At 44.9% G+C, this 21,173-nt stretch overlaps 1 protein-coding gene across 1 annotated transcript; it reads left to right on the plus strand.

Moving 5' to 3' along the window:
* The first annotated feature begins 613 nt into the window (after nt 1-613).
* Nucleotides 614-4,342, plus strand: LOC123126117 (uncharacterized). Its single transcript, XM_044546512.1, has 3 exons — nt 614-2,002; nt 3,284-3,383; nt 4,023-4,342. Exons 1-2 carry the CDS (start codon nt 916-918, stop codon nt 3,334-3,336), a joined length of 1,140 nt encoding a protein of 379 aa, XP_044402447.1. The 5' UTR covers nt 614-915; the 3' UTR covers nt 3,337-3,383; nt 4,023-4,342.
* Nucleotides 4,343-21,173: the final 16,831 nt, after the last annotated feature.

The raw sequence follows: 21,173 nt of genomic DNA on the forward strand, positions 1-21,173 counted from the left end.
GTAATTGGTGTTTTCTTATGCTGACGTTATGATATATGAGTTGAGTTTTCTTGCACTTAGCCATGAGTGTCTAGAAAGTACATGGGTTTGTATAGTGTGTAGTATTTATGCAATGTGATTGGGCCTGAGGTCCTAGGATAGTATGATTAACCGGTTCTTTGGCTCAAGGTTTTTGACATTTTGCAAGCTATAGGTCATATTAGTAAATTTATATTCAAAAATAGTTTGTTATTATATATATTGTGTCATATAATTCATATTTTGTTTATCTATTTAGCTATGTTGAGAGAACATTAATGAAGGTTGCTGAGGAAATGATGACACCACTCACATTTTCCACCAACTTTAGAGTCGATTTCATATTAAATCGGTGGCCAATGGGAGGATACTTTGAAATTGGTCAATGTGTTCTCAATGTGATGATGCTTTGGAAGTGTTTTCCGTTTTTCTTTGTGACGAAGGCCGGAAGGGGGTCTAACTTAAGGGAAATGCTTGTGCCTGGCCGACCAGCGGAAACCTCACCCGGTCACGCGCGAGCCACGTGATCGAGGCGCCTCATACATCTCGCGCACCTCCCTGCCCCACCTTATCTTCTTTCTTCATCTACCTTCTTCCTCCTGATCCCCTTCTCTCTTTCTCTCTCAACCGCATCCACGCACGGGGGTAGCCACGCTCCTCGCCTTCCTCCTCCAGATCCCGCCGCCGGCTAGCCTTGATCCCGCGTAGGTCCCTACCTCCAACCTCAGCGCCCACCCGCACTTCTTCCGCTGCCCATGGCTGCAGATTCCTTCCGCCCCGGCGAGCCGGAGTTGGAAGTCGCCTAGTACTCGCCCTAACTTAAACCAGGGCCCAGTTATTTTGTTCATTCTCTCAAAGCCCAAACCGACACACACAACCCCCAAACGCCCGAACCCCATGGAGGCAGGGACGAGCTCGCCGGCGGCCGTTGCCGCGCCGCTTCCCCTGGACGATCTCCTTCGGGAGATATTCCTGCGCCTCCCGCCGGAGCCGATCCACCTCTTCCGCGCCTCCTTCGTCTGCAAGCACTGGCGCGGCCTCGTCCACGACGCCCGCTTCCTCCGCCGCTTCCGTGATTTCCACGGCGGCACGCCTCCCGTGCTCGGCTTCTTCAACCAGACAGGGCCTCCCTTCTTCGTCCCCACCTCCGGCGGCTTCGCGCTCCCCACCGTCACGATGTCCCCAGATGACTGGTGGGCCCTCGACTGCCGCCACGGCCGCGCCCTCATTGAGAGCTGCCGCACTGGGACGCTGCTCGTCTGGGACCTCGTGACCGGCGACAAGCGGTACCTGCCGCTCCCCGCGCAGGACTGTTCTCAGTACAATGGCGCGGTTCTGTGCGCGGCTGGCCACGCCGACCACCACGACTGCCATTCTTGCCCGTTTCTCGTGGCGTTCGTGTTCAGTGACGACAGGGATTTCATCACCTCCGCGTGCGTCTTCTCGTCTGAGACCGGTGTCTGGGGTGAGATCACTTCGATTGTTATACCAGATGCATTAGTTCTGCCAAAGCCGACGGCTCTGGTTGGAAACACAATCTACTTCCTGTTGGATGACAATAGCATCATTGAGTTCGTTTTGGATAAGCATACCTTGGGTTTAGTTGAGGAGGTGCCATGTACCTACGATCAGATTATCATCATGCGGACAGAGGATGGATGCCTTGGTTTAGCTGGAGTGGAACGATTCAATTTCAATCTTAATCTGTGGTCAAAGGTGGCGAGCATTGACGGGGTGGTGACATGGACACATCAAAGGGTCATTCAACTCGAAAAAATTCTTGCGCCTGAAGCAGTGTCGGCGTGTATGGTTGGAGGTATTGGAGCGCATGCAGTTGGCTGTGCGGTAAATGCGGATGTGATCTTCATCGATGTGTATCCTAGCATCTACATGATCCATCTCAAGTCCATGAAGATCGAGGAGGTGTCGAAGAAACGGATCGGCAAACAATATGTTTTTCCTTACACAAGTTTCTACGCTCCAGGTACCGCCAATATTTACAGTGTCCCAGAGTTCACATTAATCTTCCAACTCAGAGTTCACTTTAATCTTTCAACTGTATCTGCCTTGTAGATGCTTTAAAATATATGAGCCAGCCATAGTTCATTTACAAATAAAAAGTTTTCATGGAGCTTCTTTTGAAAGAACTGCTAACTAAATGACTTGTTCTAGTAGGATTTGCACCAAGTTACTAACAAGTCATTCATGCAACTACACGAGAGCGAAAAATAACCCTTTCACAACTAGAAGATGTATAGGAGAGGAAGTCCTGGCATTGTTATTTGCATGTGTTTCACATATTTACTCTTCATCCAGACTCATATCCTGCCATTTGCTTGTATCATAATTCATACTCAATTATTTGATGTTCAGTTGGGCTACACATCTAAATCTAAACAGTGATCATTGTGTTTATTGCTAGAGTTTCGGCTTGTACATTTAGTCAAGTGGCACCATTAAAAAGTAATTTGCTTACCTGTAAGATGCACTTGAGGAACAATATAGTATCCTGGCACCGATTTATAATTGTTCTTCCATGTTGTTCTGTTGTGGTATATTGGATAATATAATCTCACTGAATCATGAGAGTTGATAAATTAAGGAACCAAAGTGACCAATAGTCTGCATTTTGTTTGCGTTGCATAATAGAACAACAACCAATTAGCGAGTCAATGCTGAACTCTTTTCTCTTTCAGTTTAAGCAACTGGACTCTGGATATTGCCTTCTCAATTGCTCGAGCTTCGAGCTATGTTGGAATTTAGGGTGGTTACTTTGTTTCTTATTTCTCTGGTCTGCATTCTTTGTTCTGAATTGTAGAAAATATGCGTCCATTCTGGTTTTCTTTCACTCTCATGTGCATACAAAACTTAGATATAAATTACGAATGGGCCCACACCAAAACAAATTCTAAAATGCTTCTTGGTTAAGTAAATCACTGAATAGCGTTATCCTTTGTTTTGAGGTAGATTAGGTGGTGTACAATGCCTTGATGAGTATTTATTTCTTGATTTCTTGCAGTACATGTCATTTCTTAATTGTTCCTTGACTACTTGTAGCAAAAGCTAGTATTTTCTGCAAGATGAGATATATAATAAGTGTTTAATGTATGTGTCACCACCTCTTATCAGTTATTCCATCTGTAAAGAAATATAAGAGTGTTTAGATAACTACTTTAGTGATCTAAACACTCTTATATTTCTTTACGGAGGGAGTATTTTCTTGTCCATGTTTTTCAATACTTATTGACTTATATTCTTCTCATAGGAATTACCATTGGTGGTGCAAATGATCAAGTTGAAGTGCTGAACAACAGTTGAGATGATTGTGCTGTTACATCTGCTGATGCGCTTTGTTGGTTGAAGAGGTGATATGACATCCAAAGTTACTATTATCTATTGTTTTGTTTGCAAGCACTGGATCAATATTCTCTGCAGTGGAAAAAAATCGAGTGCTATGCACAATACAGCTGGAACCTTGAATAATGTGACTATATCGCCTACTTTGACCTTACTCGCTTTTTCTCTTGGAGCTGGGAAACACTCCTTGATCTGCACAGTTCATAGTTCATTATGCTGGTGTGCTACCACAATGCAGTTTATCATATCAGACGACATTTTATACCATTTCTTTGATATCCTTTTGTTGTATAGTTGCATCAGTCACGAGCTGGAGTCTTTGCATTTTAGAAAACACAATGACAGGAAGGTTTCAGTTCAATCTTCAGATATGAACTCATGCTCTCATTGTCACTAATCATTACCTTGAGCCAAAAGTATTTCAGTATTACTAGAAATCAAACGTTGCCCATGACTGGTAATCTTGCTAGTACAGTGTACTAGTTCTCTCTCTGTTGAGATTTGCAAAGAGACGAGAGAACAAGTTTTAACTGGTAGAAACTGTTTTGCTAGTGCAGTTTTAACAGATATCGTTTTCTCTGTATTTTTGCCCCTCGTGATTGTGAGTAGCCAAAGTCGGTTCCGCTGATGAGATTGCTGCTGTGCAGGTTTCCGCCGAGCGGTGAATGTGGCTGTTAATGAACTACTATTCCTTGAGAAATGTGTCGCTCACTTGCAAAACGTGAGGAAATTTGTGGCTTTAATAATGCTCTGTAGCACATTCGTGCTGAACCAATATGTTAGGTTTTTTCTTCAGAGATTCTGATGGCTTTGTGAGCTCTATGATCCCCCGCTAAAAATTGTCATAGTTTGTTCTTTCCTTTTTTGTGGTACCATCGTAATGTTGTGTAATGCACAAAGTTGAACTCTGCTTGTGTGATGGCATGGCAATATGACAGCTGCTATACCTGGGAAGTATATATGCATTTTCTCTCCTGCAAATTTGAATTCTAGCTTCAGGTGAGTATACATGCTTTTGGCTGGCAAAGTGTGCAGAACGTGAAAATCGTGACGGAAGCAACGGAACACGCTCGGGCCGTCGCGTTGTACCAGAGCCCTTTTGTTTATATATATATGAACTCAGGCTTTTAGCCGGAAGTTCAGCGTTTGGGTTCATGTCTAAGACTAAGGTGCCGGCATTTCAGCTTCAGAAATACATCCAAGACCTGTTTGGACTTTGGACCATGAGTAAACGGAAGCTTCACTTTTTTTTTTCATAGTCTTCTATCACGAGCTACTAGTAATACAAGGTCGGAGTAATCTCCGATGATTCTGTTCATATATAAATACAAGTACAGCGTGAGTTTGACAACAGTCACATCACCACGGCATGTCCTACATGCATACTCCCTCCGTCTGAATTTTTTGTCCCAACCTTGTCCCTTAAATAGATGTATCTAGCTAGCACTAGAGGGACAATTTTTTTCGAACGGAGGGAGTACACAGGTGCACGGTGGAGATTTTGTCGTAGTAGACGAGTGTATCACTGTTTGGTGGACGCCCGAGCTCGTGAAGTACTCGCCTGATTCAGCAAGACTCCATGACAGCAGTGTGCCTCCATACAATTCTCCATCTCCGCGCTGGATCGAGACACAGTTTGCTGTCCCTTTGCCGCAGATGAAGATACAAAAACCGGACGCAGATTTGTACGTGTTGTTACCAGGACCGTTTCTGAGATTTCTGGGGCCTGGGGCGAAACTAAAACCCATGGCCCCTTAAGCTATTCTAACCATAGTTACCAAGCTCCCGGTTTGAGCCGGTCGAGGGACGGAAACGACCATGCAGGATTGCCGTTAGTCACAACTAGGATTTAAATCCCTAGAACAATCTTTCAACATGGGGAACACGATCCTATTAAATCCAGCATGTGCGGGTCAATCAGTCTAATCTTTCAGGAATTGTATATGGGAAGCAGGAATAGATTAAGGAAACATAACTGATTAAGGAAATAGCAAAATAAGAAAATCCATGTGGTATGGAGGATCGTTGTTATTATATGTTGTCATTCTGTTCGTTCGTTATCTTTAGTACATTTAGGCCGCGGAGTCCTGAACTCCTGGTACCCGTAGTGTCAACTCTTCAGGGTACGCGTCCCGACCATCAAATCCTATTGACCCACACTCAACCCGATCCTCGATTGGGGTCGATGAACCACACGGGATGTGGCATCGACCCACGTTTCCCGTACTATGATTGTAACATTAGGTCTTGGAGAAGTATTGGTCAATCCCTTGGATCTACGGAAAGAAGGGTTCCTATTGTCTGATATCTAACGTGAAAGATTTTATTGTTCAATGTTTATTTACTACCATACTTGACCAAAAACTACAATGCAAAATTAGGGATTTCTATCTATTTTCTACAAAGTTGGAAACACTAGTGCACACGCATGTGAAGGTACTATACAAGAACTGCTATTTTAGCTAGAACAGCTTCATAAATCGAGGATTCGTGGCCGTGCCTCATAAGAATCCCTCTGCTCACGCTGCCACTTGGGCCAGCCCATAGTTCGCTAATTTTTAGTGCGAGCCTAACACACAAGGGCACCCACCTGGGGGCCCCTTTTGCTCCGGGCTCGGGGCGGCCGCCCCCTGCCCCCCCCTCCCGCCCCCCAGGCCGAGTCTGGTCGCTATGTCGGGGAAGCCGGCCCAATCTGCATTGGAGTAAGCCATGTGTTAGTGTGATGCAGGGCCAGTCCTGATATTTTGGGGGCCCGGGGCGAAACTATAATTTGGGGCCCTTAAAATAAACACTATAAGAATATATGATCACATAAGTGCACAAATCCGACAGGGCATGTATATTGGTGAATATGGTTTCACTCACAACTCTTGTGAATAGTTAATTTGAAAAAATACTAGTCATATAAAAATAAAAAATAAACAGATTATACATAGGTATTAAGTTTCACAAGGAAATGACATTCTAAGCAAAAATGCCAAAGTTGAAGTTATATTGAAAAATATTTTTTTGATGAATAGTAAGGCCCGATTGTATTTTCTTCTCTAAGAATACCACTGGTCCCATTTCTTCACATAGCTTCACAAGTGAGTAGAATGGTCGACCAAGTTTTATACCGCCAAATTTCAGAATTTTTGAATTTTTCTAGTATTTAAAAAAAATTATTAGTTATACGGGTGTAGATGGAACCATGTTCATCTTTGTATTTTCGAAAAGCAGCATTCATATCAAATAATTGATACATATTACCTTCAAAATTTCATCTAACAATCATCAATAAAATTCACTACTTATGATTGAGTCGATGGCACCTCTCAGTAATTCTATCAAGTTAACCACACTTTGTTTTCTTTTTCCTCTTTTTATCAAATGCATATATTCTAGGAGTAGGCGACATTATGACACACAGATCAAAATAAATAAATTACATCAAAGCTTGAACACCGCAAAGCTATGCATCAAGCATGCATTCCAATATAAAATACTTAATTAGCAATATAGATATGGGAAATAGGTAATATTACCTCGGATCATTCGGGTTGGTGTCCATGATCATTAGCAATATATATTGATGTCTGATGGAAGGAGCTCGGCGAGCGTGAAGAGCGGAACAGATCCGGTGGAGTTCGTTGACGTGGCAAGTCGTGAACTTCGTCAGCACTGCCTGCCCTACCATGGTCGTCGTCCCCTTGGAGTCTAGCATGAATGCCGCTCCCGTGTCCGCCCCACCACCGGCTTGCGGTTGTCACCGGCGCCGACATAGGAGGAGAAAGCTGCGACGGCGAGACCAGGCTGCCCATGGTTTGTTTTGCAATGACCAAAGGAGATTGGGGAATAGATTGAATAAGGAAAGTCATAGCGATGAGAAGGAAACCCAATAATCTGGCTAGGGCAAGGCAACCAGGCTAAGCATTTTTAGTTTGAGAGAAGCGTACAGGCTAACAGATCAAATCCCAACTATCAGCGGCTTCGTCCGCAGTCTCCCTGGGCCATGGCCTACGTGGATAGTACCTGGGTGGGGGCCCCTATACATGGGGGGCCCGGGGCGGCCGCCCCCTCTGCCCCCCCTCAGGGCCGGCCCTGGTGTGATGCCAAGGGCCAAACATGCAAGCCGAGATTCATAGTGTCCCAGAGATAACGATGAATAGGCTTAAGTAGAGCGTGGTAGGGAACGCGCGGAGCGTGCATGATCAAGCATATTTGTTGTATGGTGTAGAGTATGTCAGGCCTAGTCAGTGTTGAGTACCGTAGAGCACCGCCGATGCTGTGGACCTGTGGTAGAGGGTGGGATAGGGTGTGGCGGTGTCGTCATTGGCAGGGAGCTTTCGTTTGGTGTCTTTCTATATGGTGATGGAGTACAATTTAACACCACTCCATCCTTCTTGGTATTAGATACCAGTTTGATCTCTCGACCTCCATGGCAAGCTCCGACACCTCTCCACTCCCCTCTTTGCCGTGTTCATAGGCTCCACTTCCCTCTTTGATGCGCTCAAACTTCCTATTGGCAAGGCACCTCCTACGACAGTGCCCACCTCCCTTGCCATCCTCCCGCCAGCTACTCTCCTGGCCGTCCCCGTCCATGGCATCCCTTCCATGTACGAGCTCAACATCTCTCACTTCATCCATTTTAAGTTGGAGCCTGGCGCCGGCAACTTCTCCAAATGGAAGGACATCATGGGGTGTGTCTTGTCCATGTACTCGAGAAGGATCATATCCGGCAGTTCGAAAATCCTTACACCTATTAACAACCTACAAACAATTTACGAAACCTTCCATAAATTCTCTCCTCCCAACGGAATTCAACCGGGGTAGGCCCCAGCCGCTAATCCTAGGCCAACCGATTTGCTCACATCAGCCCATAATAAGATAAATTACATGGAAACTGCGCGTAGGTCTAGCATTGCTTCCCGCAGTTCTGGACACAACTTTAGCGTGACATAAGCTGGCCCCACACCGACATCATGATCCTCATGTGGATCTATGGCACCATTGCCGATGATCTATACGACGTCATAAAGTCTGCAGATAACATGTTCTTAACGTCTCGGAGCTAGCAGCTCAACCTGGTTCAAGCTGATTTGCGCGTGGCGCGACACAAAATCGGGCACAACTCCAACAATGCCGGTCGTGGCTAATCCCTTTGGCTTCCATGGTAACATTGGTGGGGTTGGCCACGATTCAATACATAGCATATCTGATTCAAGGGCCCTGATTCAATACAGTGGAGCACAGATGGGGTTTTCCACGTCAAGCATACCTGAGTTCAATATACGCAATACTCGATCCGATTTATACGTACGCTGGCGGCAGTCCTGGAATAATAATGCTACACGCACGGACGAATACAGACGTTTTACGGGGCTGACTAGGAAACGATCCGACGTGGGCTGCGCTGAGGAATGAAACAGTTAGAGAACGCGCCGCTGTTTACGCTAGTAAAAAAACCAGAACGCAACAGAACGGCAGATCGGTTTGCCCTCGTTCCAGATTACTGATCGGGCCGCCTCGGACGACCACGATGTGTCCCACCGCCTCGGACGACCTCAGCGTGTCCCGCCGCCAAGAGCACGTTGACGCTTGCTCCGCTGATCTGTTCGAGCCGTGGGCGTGCCTGTTTGTTCGCGTCGGCATTAGCAGGTAAACCCAAGGCCATATATACTCTGTAGATCAAAGCCGTGTAGTATGCCACAAGCAGACTATCTGTAGATCAAAGCCATGTACGTGGGTTGTCCGTCTTGATCAAAGCCGTATACGAGTTATTTTCAGTAAACCTTGAAGTACTAGATAAGGCTAATGGACAACTTATGAGAGATGACGGCTACAGATGGTTTGTACATAACTGTATCAAGTATCATGCCACATCAGAACGGCAAAATTCTTATGATTGTTTCTGAGTGTATAGATTTTTTGTAAAGTTCAACATACAGTTTCGTAGTTCAGTTTTAACATGCCAATCTTCAGGTCAATTTGTTACTACCATTCAGTTTAGTTATTTTGCCTTCGAACAAGAATGATTAAAATATTCATGATCTACAGGAATGGATGATGGAACTTGTGGTGTTCAAGAATCGATTGACATGTCTATATCAAGCGACAGCGCTGCTATACACACGATGGGCGGTGGACGATATGTGAACGACAATGTAGATCAGCTCGTCCATGCACAACACTGAAGTGAAGCAGACGGCTGGATTTGGCTGTCGTTCCCTTGTCGTGCAGGGACTGTCGTCTGTATAGTAGTTTCGATCAAGCGATGATGACGGCATCAAGGAACAAAATGAAAACAATGTGGAAGTTGAACATCAGCACGGTGATGCTCAGCCGCATGCGTTAGTTGGAGAACCAAAACTGGGAATGACCTTTGATAATGAGAATGACGTGCGAGAGTACTATACCAAATATGTTAAAGCGAAAGGACAAATACTGATGACAAGAAGTTCAAATACTGATGCTAATGGACAACTGAAGTACCTTACACTTTCCTGCACTCGCAATGGTAAGACTCACAGTCCAAATCAAGAAATATGTTGAAGCCAAATCCATCAGCCGGGTTAGGATGCAAAGCTAAAATAAATATTGCTCGTGGTCCTCATGGAAAGCTTTATCTTTCAACTATCATTTTGGATCATAATCATCCATTAAGTCCACAAAAATCTTGGTTATTCAGATGCAACAAAAGGTTAGATTGTCATGCCAAGCGAAAGCTTGAGTTGAATGACCGGGCTGGAATTCGAGTAAACAAGAATTTCAATTCTTTTGTTGTTGCAGCAGATGGCCATGACAACCTAATTTTTGGTGAGAAAGATTCTTGCAATTATCTAGAGAAAGATTCTTTTGTTGTTCGTGACTATTTCGTCAAAATGCAATCCGACAATCCAAACTTTTTTAGTGTCATGGATGTTGATGAAAATCCCGACTTAGGAATGTATTTTGGGGTGATGCTAGAAGTAGAGCAGTGTTTGACTTTTTTCATGACGTCATTACTTTTGACACAACATATTTGATGAACAAATATGGTATGCCTTTTGCTTGTTTTGTAGGAGTGAATCATCATGGTCAATCAGTGCTGCTAGGACGTGCTTTATTACCAAATGACGATACTGCAACATTTGTTTCGTTATTTCAAGCATGGCTCATATCACCTAATCACGTTAATTTTGGAGAGAAAGAGAGAGAGAGATATGGGATTGGTTCTGTCATTCCACGTGCGTGCCTTTTGCCTACGTGGGCTATTCATGTAGCCATGTATCTCGTGGGCTATTCATGTAGTCATGTGTCTCGTGAGCAGGAGTGCTCGGACATGCCAGTAAATTTTCGGCCAATACCAACCATACTTTTGTCTTAGCTTCGGCAATACAAAGGAGAATGAGCACTTGATGATGCTCACAAAAGTGGAGTGAATTGCCATGCCGAAAGAAAGCATTCCAGACTCCCGAGCAACGCGAAAGGAGAACTAGTGCCCGATGAGAATGAACTTCGACATGCAAGACGACAAGGATGCATGCATGCACCATGACCTCCTAGATCTGACAACACGTTGCTGTCTGCATTAAGAGCATCTATAGCCGGGCATAACAAATATGATCCTTATAGGTCAGCCCCTGCCAGCCCCTCATATATTGCACTGCGCATCCACATACCTCAAATCCGGATTCTTAAATTCATGCAATCAATACACGTCGATCATACGATACAAACTGTCTGAATACCAAAGTTTAAAAGAAAGCGAAGCAAATTATAGTTCAACAAATCGGACATGGTAAAATGAGATCAATGTCCGAGCATGACGGATGGCCTCGGATCACTGGCGGGCGCCTGCTCCGAGCGGAATGCGTCGTGCTCCAAGCGGAATGCGTCCTACTCTGCCTGCATCCGGGCTGCCTGCTCTGCTTGCATCCGAGCTACCTCCTCCGTCTGCATCCGGGCCACAGCCGCCCTCGCCGCCTCGTACTTCCTACGATCGTTGATCTCCATCTTCTTGTCCGCAATCCATTTCTTTGCATGCTCATCCAAGAGGGTCTCATCCGACATGATCCTCGCATCTTCCGCGTCTCGTGCGGGTTACAACCTCTCCTTCTCAAGCTCTATGTCGCCAAATGTCTTGGTCTTCTCGAGTTCCCATTTGATCGCCGCTTGTTGCTTCTCCAACTCGACCTTCTCCCTTTCAATTTCGAGCTTCTTCTCCGCCCTCTTCTGGCCCCATTTCATCCTTTCCTTTTGCGCATCCGACAAGAGCTTGTACCTCTCCTCTTTCTTGTAGCCGCCATTTTGGTAGCTGTAGCATCACAGGCGGCACGAGCCTTCTCCCACTTGTTTCCCATGACTTGCCGGTTATCCTTCGGCACGGTGGCTTTTCCATTCGTCACGAAAACATTGTCGTCTTCATCGTACAACCCAATTGATTGGTTCGAGCTTGAGCCATCATTCCTCTTCTTTCCATACTTGAGCTCGGCGACAAGTTGATTCCACTTTGGCTTGCCATTCAATAGAATCCAACAATGGCTAAAAGCCAATGGCTTCTTCTCCACCTCATGATATAAAGTGGTCGCCACCGTTGTCTAGCAAACAACATATGTATGAGCACAAGAATGCAAAAAAAAAACAAATCATATGCAAATGGACGACAATATGAGGCAATCGAGCTTACGAGAGTTGCGACTCTCATCCCACTTTGAGAGCGTTTGGTCAATTGCAAGTAGTAGCCTACGTACTTGTTTACTTCCCCTTGAATGAGCCCCCAATGATGTTGGGGAGATGCCACATTGCGGGTTGACACGATAGGATGCGGCTGCACATACTCCTTTTGCTCGTGATACTCCTTCCAAATCTCCGTCCAATAGGTGTTCCCCTTTTGCTCGGTGCCACATATCGGATCCATTGTTGTGGCCAACCAAATTTTGACCAACAAAATGTTCTCAAATCTTGAGATTGCCGGACCTCTTGCCTTCGGCATCTTTGTCTGCCTCTCTTCTTGCCCGGATTGGGATCGGATGTCGCCCCAACTTCAAATGCAGTGGTGGCCTCCAATTCATAATCCATTTCGTCCGGATCTTCATTGTCATTGATCATGTTGGACAAGATCGCCTACTACATGCTTGTGGTTTGCAAGCATTCATCACGTGCGAAATGAACTAGTGCTCTATGCTAAAATATGATCGGACAGGAGCAAAGAAAACACACCGAGTCTTTTCGCTCATTCCGTCGAACATGTCAAGGGCAGTCCGGGCACTGCCGGTGCCCGTGCTCATCCGCACCCGGACGAGCTGCGGCGAGCCACACACATCCACCGCTGGCATCTGTGTGGGCGGAAAGCTCTCCGAAATGGCCCAGCCGGCGGTCACTTCATCCTTTATCCCAATAGGGTCGGATAGAGTAAACCTCGTCTGCGCTCGGAGGGAAGGAGTGCGGGGATCCGGGCGCGGCGGAGTCACCTACTGCACCACGTCCGAACCTCCCTGTGACGCCGCTGCCGCCTCCCTCTCTCGCTGCCGTCGTCGCCGCAACTTCCGGGCAACGTTCTCCGCCTTGCAAGTCGCAGTCGACGAGTTGACCGCGCCAACGGACGAGGCAGACTGCATCTCCGTCGCGACGGTGTGGGTCGGGTTGGACGACATCTCTGGCGGTGGATCGGGACCGGTGGTGCGGATTGTGAGCAAGGGTGGAGGACGGCGAGGGTCCAGGCACGGGAAAGGTTGGAGGGCGGCGGGAGAAGGAGGAAGAGTTTGGTGGATTTGGTACAATTTGACGTGGGGTCTGGTTGTCGGGTCCGACGTGGGACGGACCCAATGGGCGCGCGGCCTGTGCTTCAAGTGCGGCGAGCACTGGGGACCCGACCACGTCTGCCCTACGTCAGTTCAGCTCCACGTCGTCGAGGAACTTCTGGAGCTCTTCGGCATCGACGCTACTACAGCACCAACGCAACCCGAGGCAACCCAAGACAAGGTGGTCATGGCCATCTCCAAACCGGCCTTGACAGGGGGCGTGTCGAGCAAGGTGTTCCAGCTGCGTGCGTGGATTCAAGGGCGCGAGGTGTTGTGCTGGTGGACTCCGGCAGCACTACGTCGTTCGTCAACGAGCGGCTCGCAGCAACCATCCAGGGCGTCCAACCTCTCCCACGCGCGTATCAGGTGCGTGTGGCCGACGGGGGAGCGCTCATCTGCTCGGCCATGGTGCCGCAATGTCAATGGTGCTCCCAAGGCCACCAGTTCACGACGAACATGAAGGTGCTGGCCCTCGGAACCTACGGCGCGATCCTAGGCATGGACTGGCTCGAGGAGCACAGTCCCATGACCGTCGACTGGCGCGCGAAGCTCATCAAGATTCCATCGGCCACGGGCCGATCCGCCTCCGCGGGCATGAGGTGACTTTTTCAACATGCACAGTCATCAACGCCCTCTAGCTCCAACAACTGTGCAACACCGGAGCCATCACTCATATGGCACTGGTCTACGCAACCACCGGCGAGGACAGCAACAGCACCAACATCCCAACGGATATCCAAGCTGTTCTGGAAGAATTCGAGGATGTATTCAAGGAACCAGAAGGGTTACCACCTCGCCGTGACTGCGACCACAAGATCCCACTCATACCAGGAGCTCAACCAGTGAACATCAGACCATACCGGCACAAACCCGAGCACAAGAAGGAGATCGATGCCCAAGTCGAAGAGGTGCTCCACAAAGGTGTCATCCAGAAAAGCAGCAGTCCATTCTGCTCACCCGTGATCCTCGTCAAGAAGAAAGACGGAACATGGCGTCTTTGCATCGACTACAGACACCTCAACGCCCTCACCTACATCGCCAAGTATCCAGTACCAATTATCGAGGAGTTGCTGGATGAACTACACGGTGCGGCCTGGTTCTCCAAATTGGATCTCCGCTCCGGTTATCATCAAATTCGCTTGGCGGAAGGCGAGGAGTACAAGACAGCCTTTCAAACGCATTCAGAGCACTACGAGTTCCTCGTGGTTTCCTTCGGCCTGGCAGGCGGACCAGCCACATTCAACGGTGCCCTGACAACTACTCTCAAGCCAGTCGACCGCAAGTGTGTCCTCCACTTCTTCGATGACATATTGGTTTTCAGCAACACCCTTCGCGACCACATCAACCATCTCCGTCAGGTCCTGCAACTCCTGCGCCGTGACCAATGGCATGTCAAAAGATCCAAATGTGAGTTTGCCTAGCACAGCCTATCGTACTTGGGTCATGTCATCAGTAGCAAAGGGGTATCAACAGAGCCAACCAAGATTCGTGTTGTGGCAAACTGGGAAACACCAACTGATGTCAAGACAGTACGCAGCTTCTTGGGGCTCGCCGGGTACTTTAGAAGATTCGTCAAAATTTTCGGCATCATCGCACGGCCCCTGTTCAATCTGCTGAAGAAGGGAGCACCTTTCGTCTGGACGCCTACAACCGATATTGCATTTCAACTCCTCAAACAACAACTGATCGAAGCTCCAGTACTCGCTCTGCCCAACTTCTCCCGGCCATTTGTGATTGAGACCGATGCCTGCGTCAAGGGAATATGCGCAATTCTTCAGCAAGATGGCCACCCGATTGCATACATGAGCAAAGCGCTGAGCCCCCGCTACCAAGGCCTCTCAACCTATGAGAAAGAATACGTAGCAGTCATCGTGGCCGTGGACCAGTGGCGCCTTGCTACCTCTTGAGCACTGCGTTGGTTTTCCCTTGAAGAGGAAAGGGTGATGCAGCAAAGTAGCGTAAGTATTTCCCTCAGTTTTTGAGAACCAAGGTATCAATCCAGTAGGAGGCCACGCACGAGTCCGTCGCACCTACACAAACAAATAAATCCTCGCAACCAACGCAATAAAGGGGTTGTCAATCCCTTCATGGTCACTTACGAGAGTGATATCTGATAGATATGATAAGATAATATTTTTGGTATTTTCATGATAAAGATGCAAAGTAAAATAAAAGGCAATAAAAATAGCTAAGTGTTGGAAGATTAATATGATGGAAAATAGACCCGGGGGCCATAGGTTTCACTAGTGGCTTCTCTCAAGAGCATAAGTATTACGGTGGGTGAACAAATTACTATTGATCAATTGACAGAATTGAGCATAGTTATGAGAATATCTAGGTATGATCATGTATATATGCATCACGTCCGAGACAAGTAGACCGACTCCTGCCTGCATCTACTACTATTACTCCACACATCGACCGCTATCCAGCATGCATCTAGAGTATTAAGTTCACAAGAATAGAGTAACGCTTTAAGTAAGATGACATGATGTAGAGGGATAAACTCATGCAATATGATATAAACCCCATCTTGTTATCCCCGATGGCAACAATACAATACGTGCCTTGCTGCCCCTAGTGTCACTGGGAAAGGACACCGCAAGATTGAACCCAAAGCTAAGCACTTCTCCCATTGCAAGAAAGATCAATCTAGTAGGCCAAACCAAAAAGATAATTCGAAAAGACTTGCAAAGATAACCAATCATACATAAAAGAATTCAGAGAAGATTCAAATATTGTTCATAGATAATCTTGATCGTAAACCCACAATTCATCGGTCTCAACAAACACACCGCAAAATAAGATTACATCGGATATATCTCCACAAGAGAGGGGGAGAACATTGTATTGAGATCCAAAAAGAGAGAAGAAGCCATCTAGCTAATAACTATGGACCCGAAGGTCTGAGGTAAACTACTCACACATCATCAGAGAGGCTATGGTGTTGATGTAGAAGCCCTCCATGATCGATGCCCCCTCCGGCGGAGCTCCGGAAAAGGCCCCAAGATGGGATCTCACGGGTACAGAAGGTTGCGGCGGTGGAATTAGGTTTTTGGCTCCGTATCTGGTAGTTTGGGGGTACGTAGGTATATAGGAGGAAGAAGTACGTCGCTGGAGCAACGTGGGGCCCACGAGGGTGGAGGGCGCGCCCAGGGGGTAGGCGCGCCCCCTACCTCGTGCCTTCCTGGTTGATGTCTTGACATAGGGTCCAAGTCCTCTGGATCACGTTCGTTCCGAAAATCACGTTCCCGAAGGTTTCATTCCGTTTGGACTCTGTTTGATATTCTTTTTGTGCGAAACTCTGAAATAGGCAAAAAAATAGCAATTCTGGGCTGGGCCTCCGGTTAATAGGTTAGTCCCAAAAATAATATAAAAGTGTATAACAAAGTCCATTAATGTCCAAAACAGAATATAATATAGCATGGAACAATAAAAAAATTATAGATACGTTGGAGACGTATCAAGCATCCCCAAGCTTAATTCCTCCTCGTCCTCGAGTAGGTAAATGATAAAAACAGAATTTTTGATGTGGAATGCTACTTGGCATAATTTCAATGTAATTCTCTTAATTGTGGTATGAATATTCAGATCCGAAAGATTCAAGACAAAAGTTTAATATTGACATAAAAATAATAATACTTCAAGCACACTAACTAAGCAATTATGTCTTCTCAAAATAACATGGCCAAAGAATGTTATCCCTACAAAATCATATAGTCTGGCTATGCTCTATCTTCACCACACAAAGTATTTAAATCATGCACAACCCCGATGACAAGCCAAGCAATTGTTTCATACTTTTGATGTTCTCAAACTTTTTCAATCTGCACGCAATACCTGAGCGTGAGCCATGGACATAGCACTATATGTGGAATAGAATGGTGGTTGTGGAGAAGAAAAAAATGGAGAAGACAATCTCACATCAACTAGGCGTATCAACGGGCTATGGAGATGCCCATTAATAGATATCAATGTGAGTGAGTAGGGATTGCCATGCAACGGATGCACTAGAGCTATAAGTATATGAAAGCTCAACAAAAGAAACTAAGTGGGTGTGCATCCAACTTGCTTGCTCACAAAGACCTAGGTCATTTTGAGGAAGCCCATCATTGGAATATACAAGCCAAGTTCTATAATGAAAATTTCCCGCTAGTATATGAAAGTGACAACATAGGTGACTCTCTATCATGAAGATCACGGTGCTACTTTGAAGCACAAGTGTGGTAAAAGGATAGTAACATTGTCCCTTCTCTCTTTTTCTCTCATCATTTTTTGGGCCTTTTCTCTTTTTTTTATGGCCTCTTTTTTTTAGTCCGGAGTCTCATCCCGACTTGTGGGGGAATCATAGTCTCCATCATCCTTTCCTCACTTGGGACAATGCTCTAGAAAATGATGATCATCACACTTTTATTTACTTACAACTCAACAATTACAACTCAATACTTAGAACAAAATATGACTCTATGTGAATGCCTCCGGCGGTGTACCGGGATATGCAATGAATCAAGAGTGACATGTATGAAAGAATTACGAACTGTGGCTTTGCCACAAATACGATGTCAACTACATGATCATGCAAAGCAATATGACAATGATGGAGCGTGTCATAGTAAACGGAACGGTGGAAAGTTGCATGGCAATATATCTCGGAATGGTTATGGAAATGCCATGGTAGGTAGGTATGGTGGCTGTTTTGAGGAAGGTATATGGTGGGTGTATGATACCGGCGAAAAGTGCGCGGTATTAGAGAGGCTAGCAATGGTGGAAGAAAGAAAAGTGCGTATAATCCATGGACTCAACATTAGTCATAAAGAACTCATATACTTATTGCAAAAATCTACAAGTTATCAAAGCAAAGTATTATGCGCATGCTCCTAGGGGGATAGATTGGTAGGAAAAGACCATCGCTCGTCCCCGACCGCCACTCATAAGGAAGACAATAAACAAATAAATCATGCTCCGACTTCATCACATAACGGTTCACCATATGTGCATGCTACGGGAATCACAAACTTTAACACAAGTATTTCTCAAATTCACAACTACTCAACTAGCATGACTCTAATATCATCATCTCCATATCTCAAAACAATTATCAAGCATCTAACTTCTCATAGTATTCAACACACTCATAAGAATTTTTTTACTAATCTTGAATGCCTATCATATTAGGATTAATTTCCCAATTTAAGCAAATTACCATGCTGTTTAAGACTCTCAAAATAATCGAAGTGAAGCATGAGAGAACAATAGTTTCTAGAAAACAAAACCACCACCGTGCTCTAAAAGATATAAGTGAAGCACTAGAGCAAAAACTATATAACTCAAAAGATATAAGTGAAGCACATAGAGTATTCTAACAATTTCCGAGTCATGTGTGTCTCTCTCAAAATGTGTGTACAGCAAGGATGATTGTGGCAAACTAACAAACAAAGACTCAAATAATAAAAGACGCTCCAAGCCAAACACATATCATGTGGTGGATAAAAATATAGCTCCAAGTAAAGTTACCGATGGAAGTAGACGAAAGAGGGGATGCCTTCCGGGGCATCCCCAAGCTTTGGATTTTATGTGTACTTAATTATCTTGGGGTGCCATGGGCATCCCCAAGCTTAGGCTCTTGCCACTCCTTGTTCCATAATCCATCAAATCTTTTACCCAAAACTTGAAAACTTCACAACACAAAACTTAACAGAAAATCTCGTGAGCTCCGTTAGCAAAAGAAAACAAAACACCACTTCAAGGTACTGTAATGAACTCATTCTTTATTTATATTGGTGTTAAACCTACTTTATTCCAACTTCTCTATGGTTTATAAACTATTTTACTAGCCATAGATTCATCAAAATAAGCAAACAACACACGAAAAATAGAATCTGTCAAAAACAGAACAGTCTGTAGTACTCTGTAACTAACGCAAACTTCTGGAACTCCAAAAATTCAGCCAAAATAGGACGACCTAGAAAATTTGCTTATTGATAAGCAGCAATTGAATCAATATTTTATCACGTTCTTGTGATTTTTAACAATTATTTTCGTGAACAGAAAGTTTCTGCAATTTTCAGCAAGATCAAATAACTATCATCCAAGAAGATCCTATAGGTTAAACTTGGCACAAACACTAATTAAAACATAAAAACAGATCTAACCAGAGGCTAGATCAAATATTTATTCCTAAACAGAAGCAAAAAGCAAAAAACTAAAAATAAAATTGGGTTGCCTCCCAACAAGCGCTATCGTTTAACGCCCCTAGCTAGGAATAATAGCAAGGATAGATCTAGGTATTGCCATATTTGGTTTTAGGGAAGAAAAGAGCAAACTTGTTATCTATAGAATTAATCTTTCTATTTTGATAAAGCGTGTGGCTATTAATGCTAGAAGAAAGATTAAGCACGTTGCGGAAATTGGCATCTACGCTAGCTTTTATTTCTTTGATAGATTCGTTTTGGTAGGAGAGCAAAAGAGATGTGGATTCAAATTTCTCATTCATGGGGTGCCCAAATATAGTTTTCATCTTTTCATAGGTATCTATGGGGTCCCCTTCAAGAAAACCCTCTTCAAAAATAGAATCTAAAACTTGTTTGAACGAAGCGGGCAACCCAACATAAAAGCTTTTTAGGTAAACCTCAATTTGATATTGAGGTACATAGCTAGCCCAGATCCTTAACAGCCTATCCCAAGCATCTTTCAAAGATTCATCGAGTAAATAACAAAAAATTCCGGAATCATCTTCATCAAAATTATTAAGACTCTCATTGACAACTCCGGAAGGTTTTTCCATAGCTTTATTTATGAGTTTAGATAGAATAGAAGGATCGTCCAAGCTCGGGAGAGAACCCCCAACTCTTTTTGGTTCCGACATGGCGAGGGAAAAGCGAGCGAAAAGAGGCAAACAAAAAGAGAGGGCGAATAAAACGGCAAGGGTGAAGTGGGGGAGAGGAAAACGAGAGGCAAATGGCAAATAATGTAATGCGGGAGATAAGGGTTTGTGATGGGTACTTGGTATGTTGACTTTTGCGTAGACCCCCCGGCAACGGTGCCATAAATCCTTCTTGCTACCTCTTGAGCACTGCGTTGGTTTTCCCTTGAAGAGGAAAGGGTGATGCAGCAAAGTAGCGTAAGTATTTCCCTCAGTTTTTGAGAACCAAGGTATCAATCCAGTAGGAGGCCACGCACGAGTCCCTCGCACCTACACAAACAAGTAAATCCTCGCAACCAACGCAATAAAGGGGTTGTCAATCCCTTCACGGTCACTTAAGAGAGTGAGATCTGATAGACATGATAAGATAATATTTTTGGTATTTTTATGATGCAAAGTAAAATAAAAGGCAATAAAAATAGCTAAGTGTTGGAAGATTAATATGATGGAAAATAGACCCGGGGGCCATAGGTTTCACTAGTGGCTTCTCTCAAGAGCATAAGTATTACGGTGGGTGAACAAATTACTGTTGAGCAATTGACAGAATTGTAGTTATGAGAATATCTAGGTATGATCATGTATATAGACATCATGTCCGAGATAAGTAGACCGAATCCTACCTGCATCTACTACTATTACTCCACACATCGACCGCTATCCAGCATGCATCTAGAGTATTAAGTTCACAAGAACAAAGTAACGCTTTAAGTAAGATGACATGATGTAGAGGGATAAACTCATGCAATATGATATAAACCCCATCTTGTTATCCCCGATGGCAACAATACAATACGTGCCTTGCTGCCCCTAGTGTCACTGGGAAAGGACACCGCAAGATTGAACCAAAAGCTAAGCACTTCTCCCGTTGCAAGAAAGATCAATCTAGTAGGCCAAACCAAACTGATAATTCGAAGAGACTTGCAAAGATAACCAATCATACATAAAAGAATTCAGAGAAGATTCAAATATTGTTCATAGATAATCTTGATCATAAACCCAGAATTCATCGGTCTCAACAAACACACCGCAAAAGAAGATTACATCGAATAGATCTCCACAAGAGAGGGGGAGAACATTGTATTGAGATCCAAAAAGAGAGAAGAAGCCATCTAGCT

This window comes from Triticum aestivum, chromosome 5D (assembly GCF_018294505.1).
Source record: "Triticum aestivum cultivar Chinese Spring chromosome 5D, IWGSC CS RefSeq v2.1, whole genome shotgun sequence".
Lineage (NCBI taxonomy): Eukaryota > Viridiplantae > Streptophyta > Magnoliopsida > Poales > Poaceae > Triticum > Triticum aestivum.

Coding starts and splice junctions, on each gene's coding strand:
- LOC123126117 (XM_044546512.1), top strand. CDS start 916: ATGGAGGCAGGGACGAGCTCGCCGGCGGCCGTTGCCGCGCCGCTTCCC. Junction 2,003..3,283: donor CACAAGTTTCTACGCTCCAG/GTACCGCCAATA, acceptor TTCTTCTCATAG/GAATTACCATTGGTGGTGCA.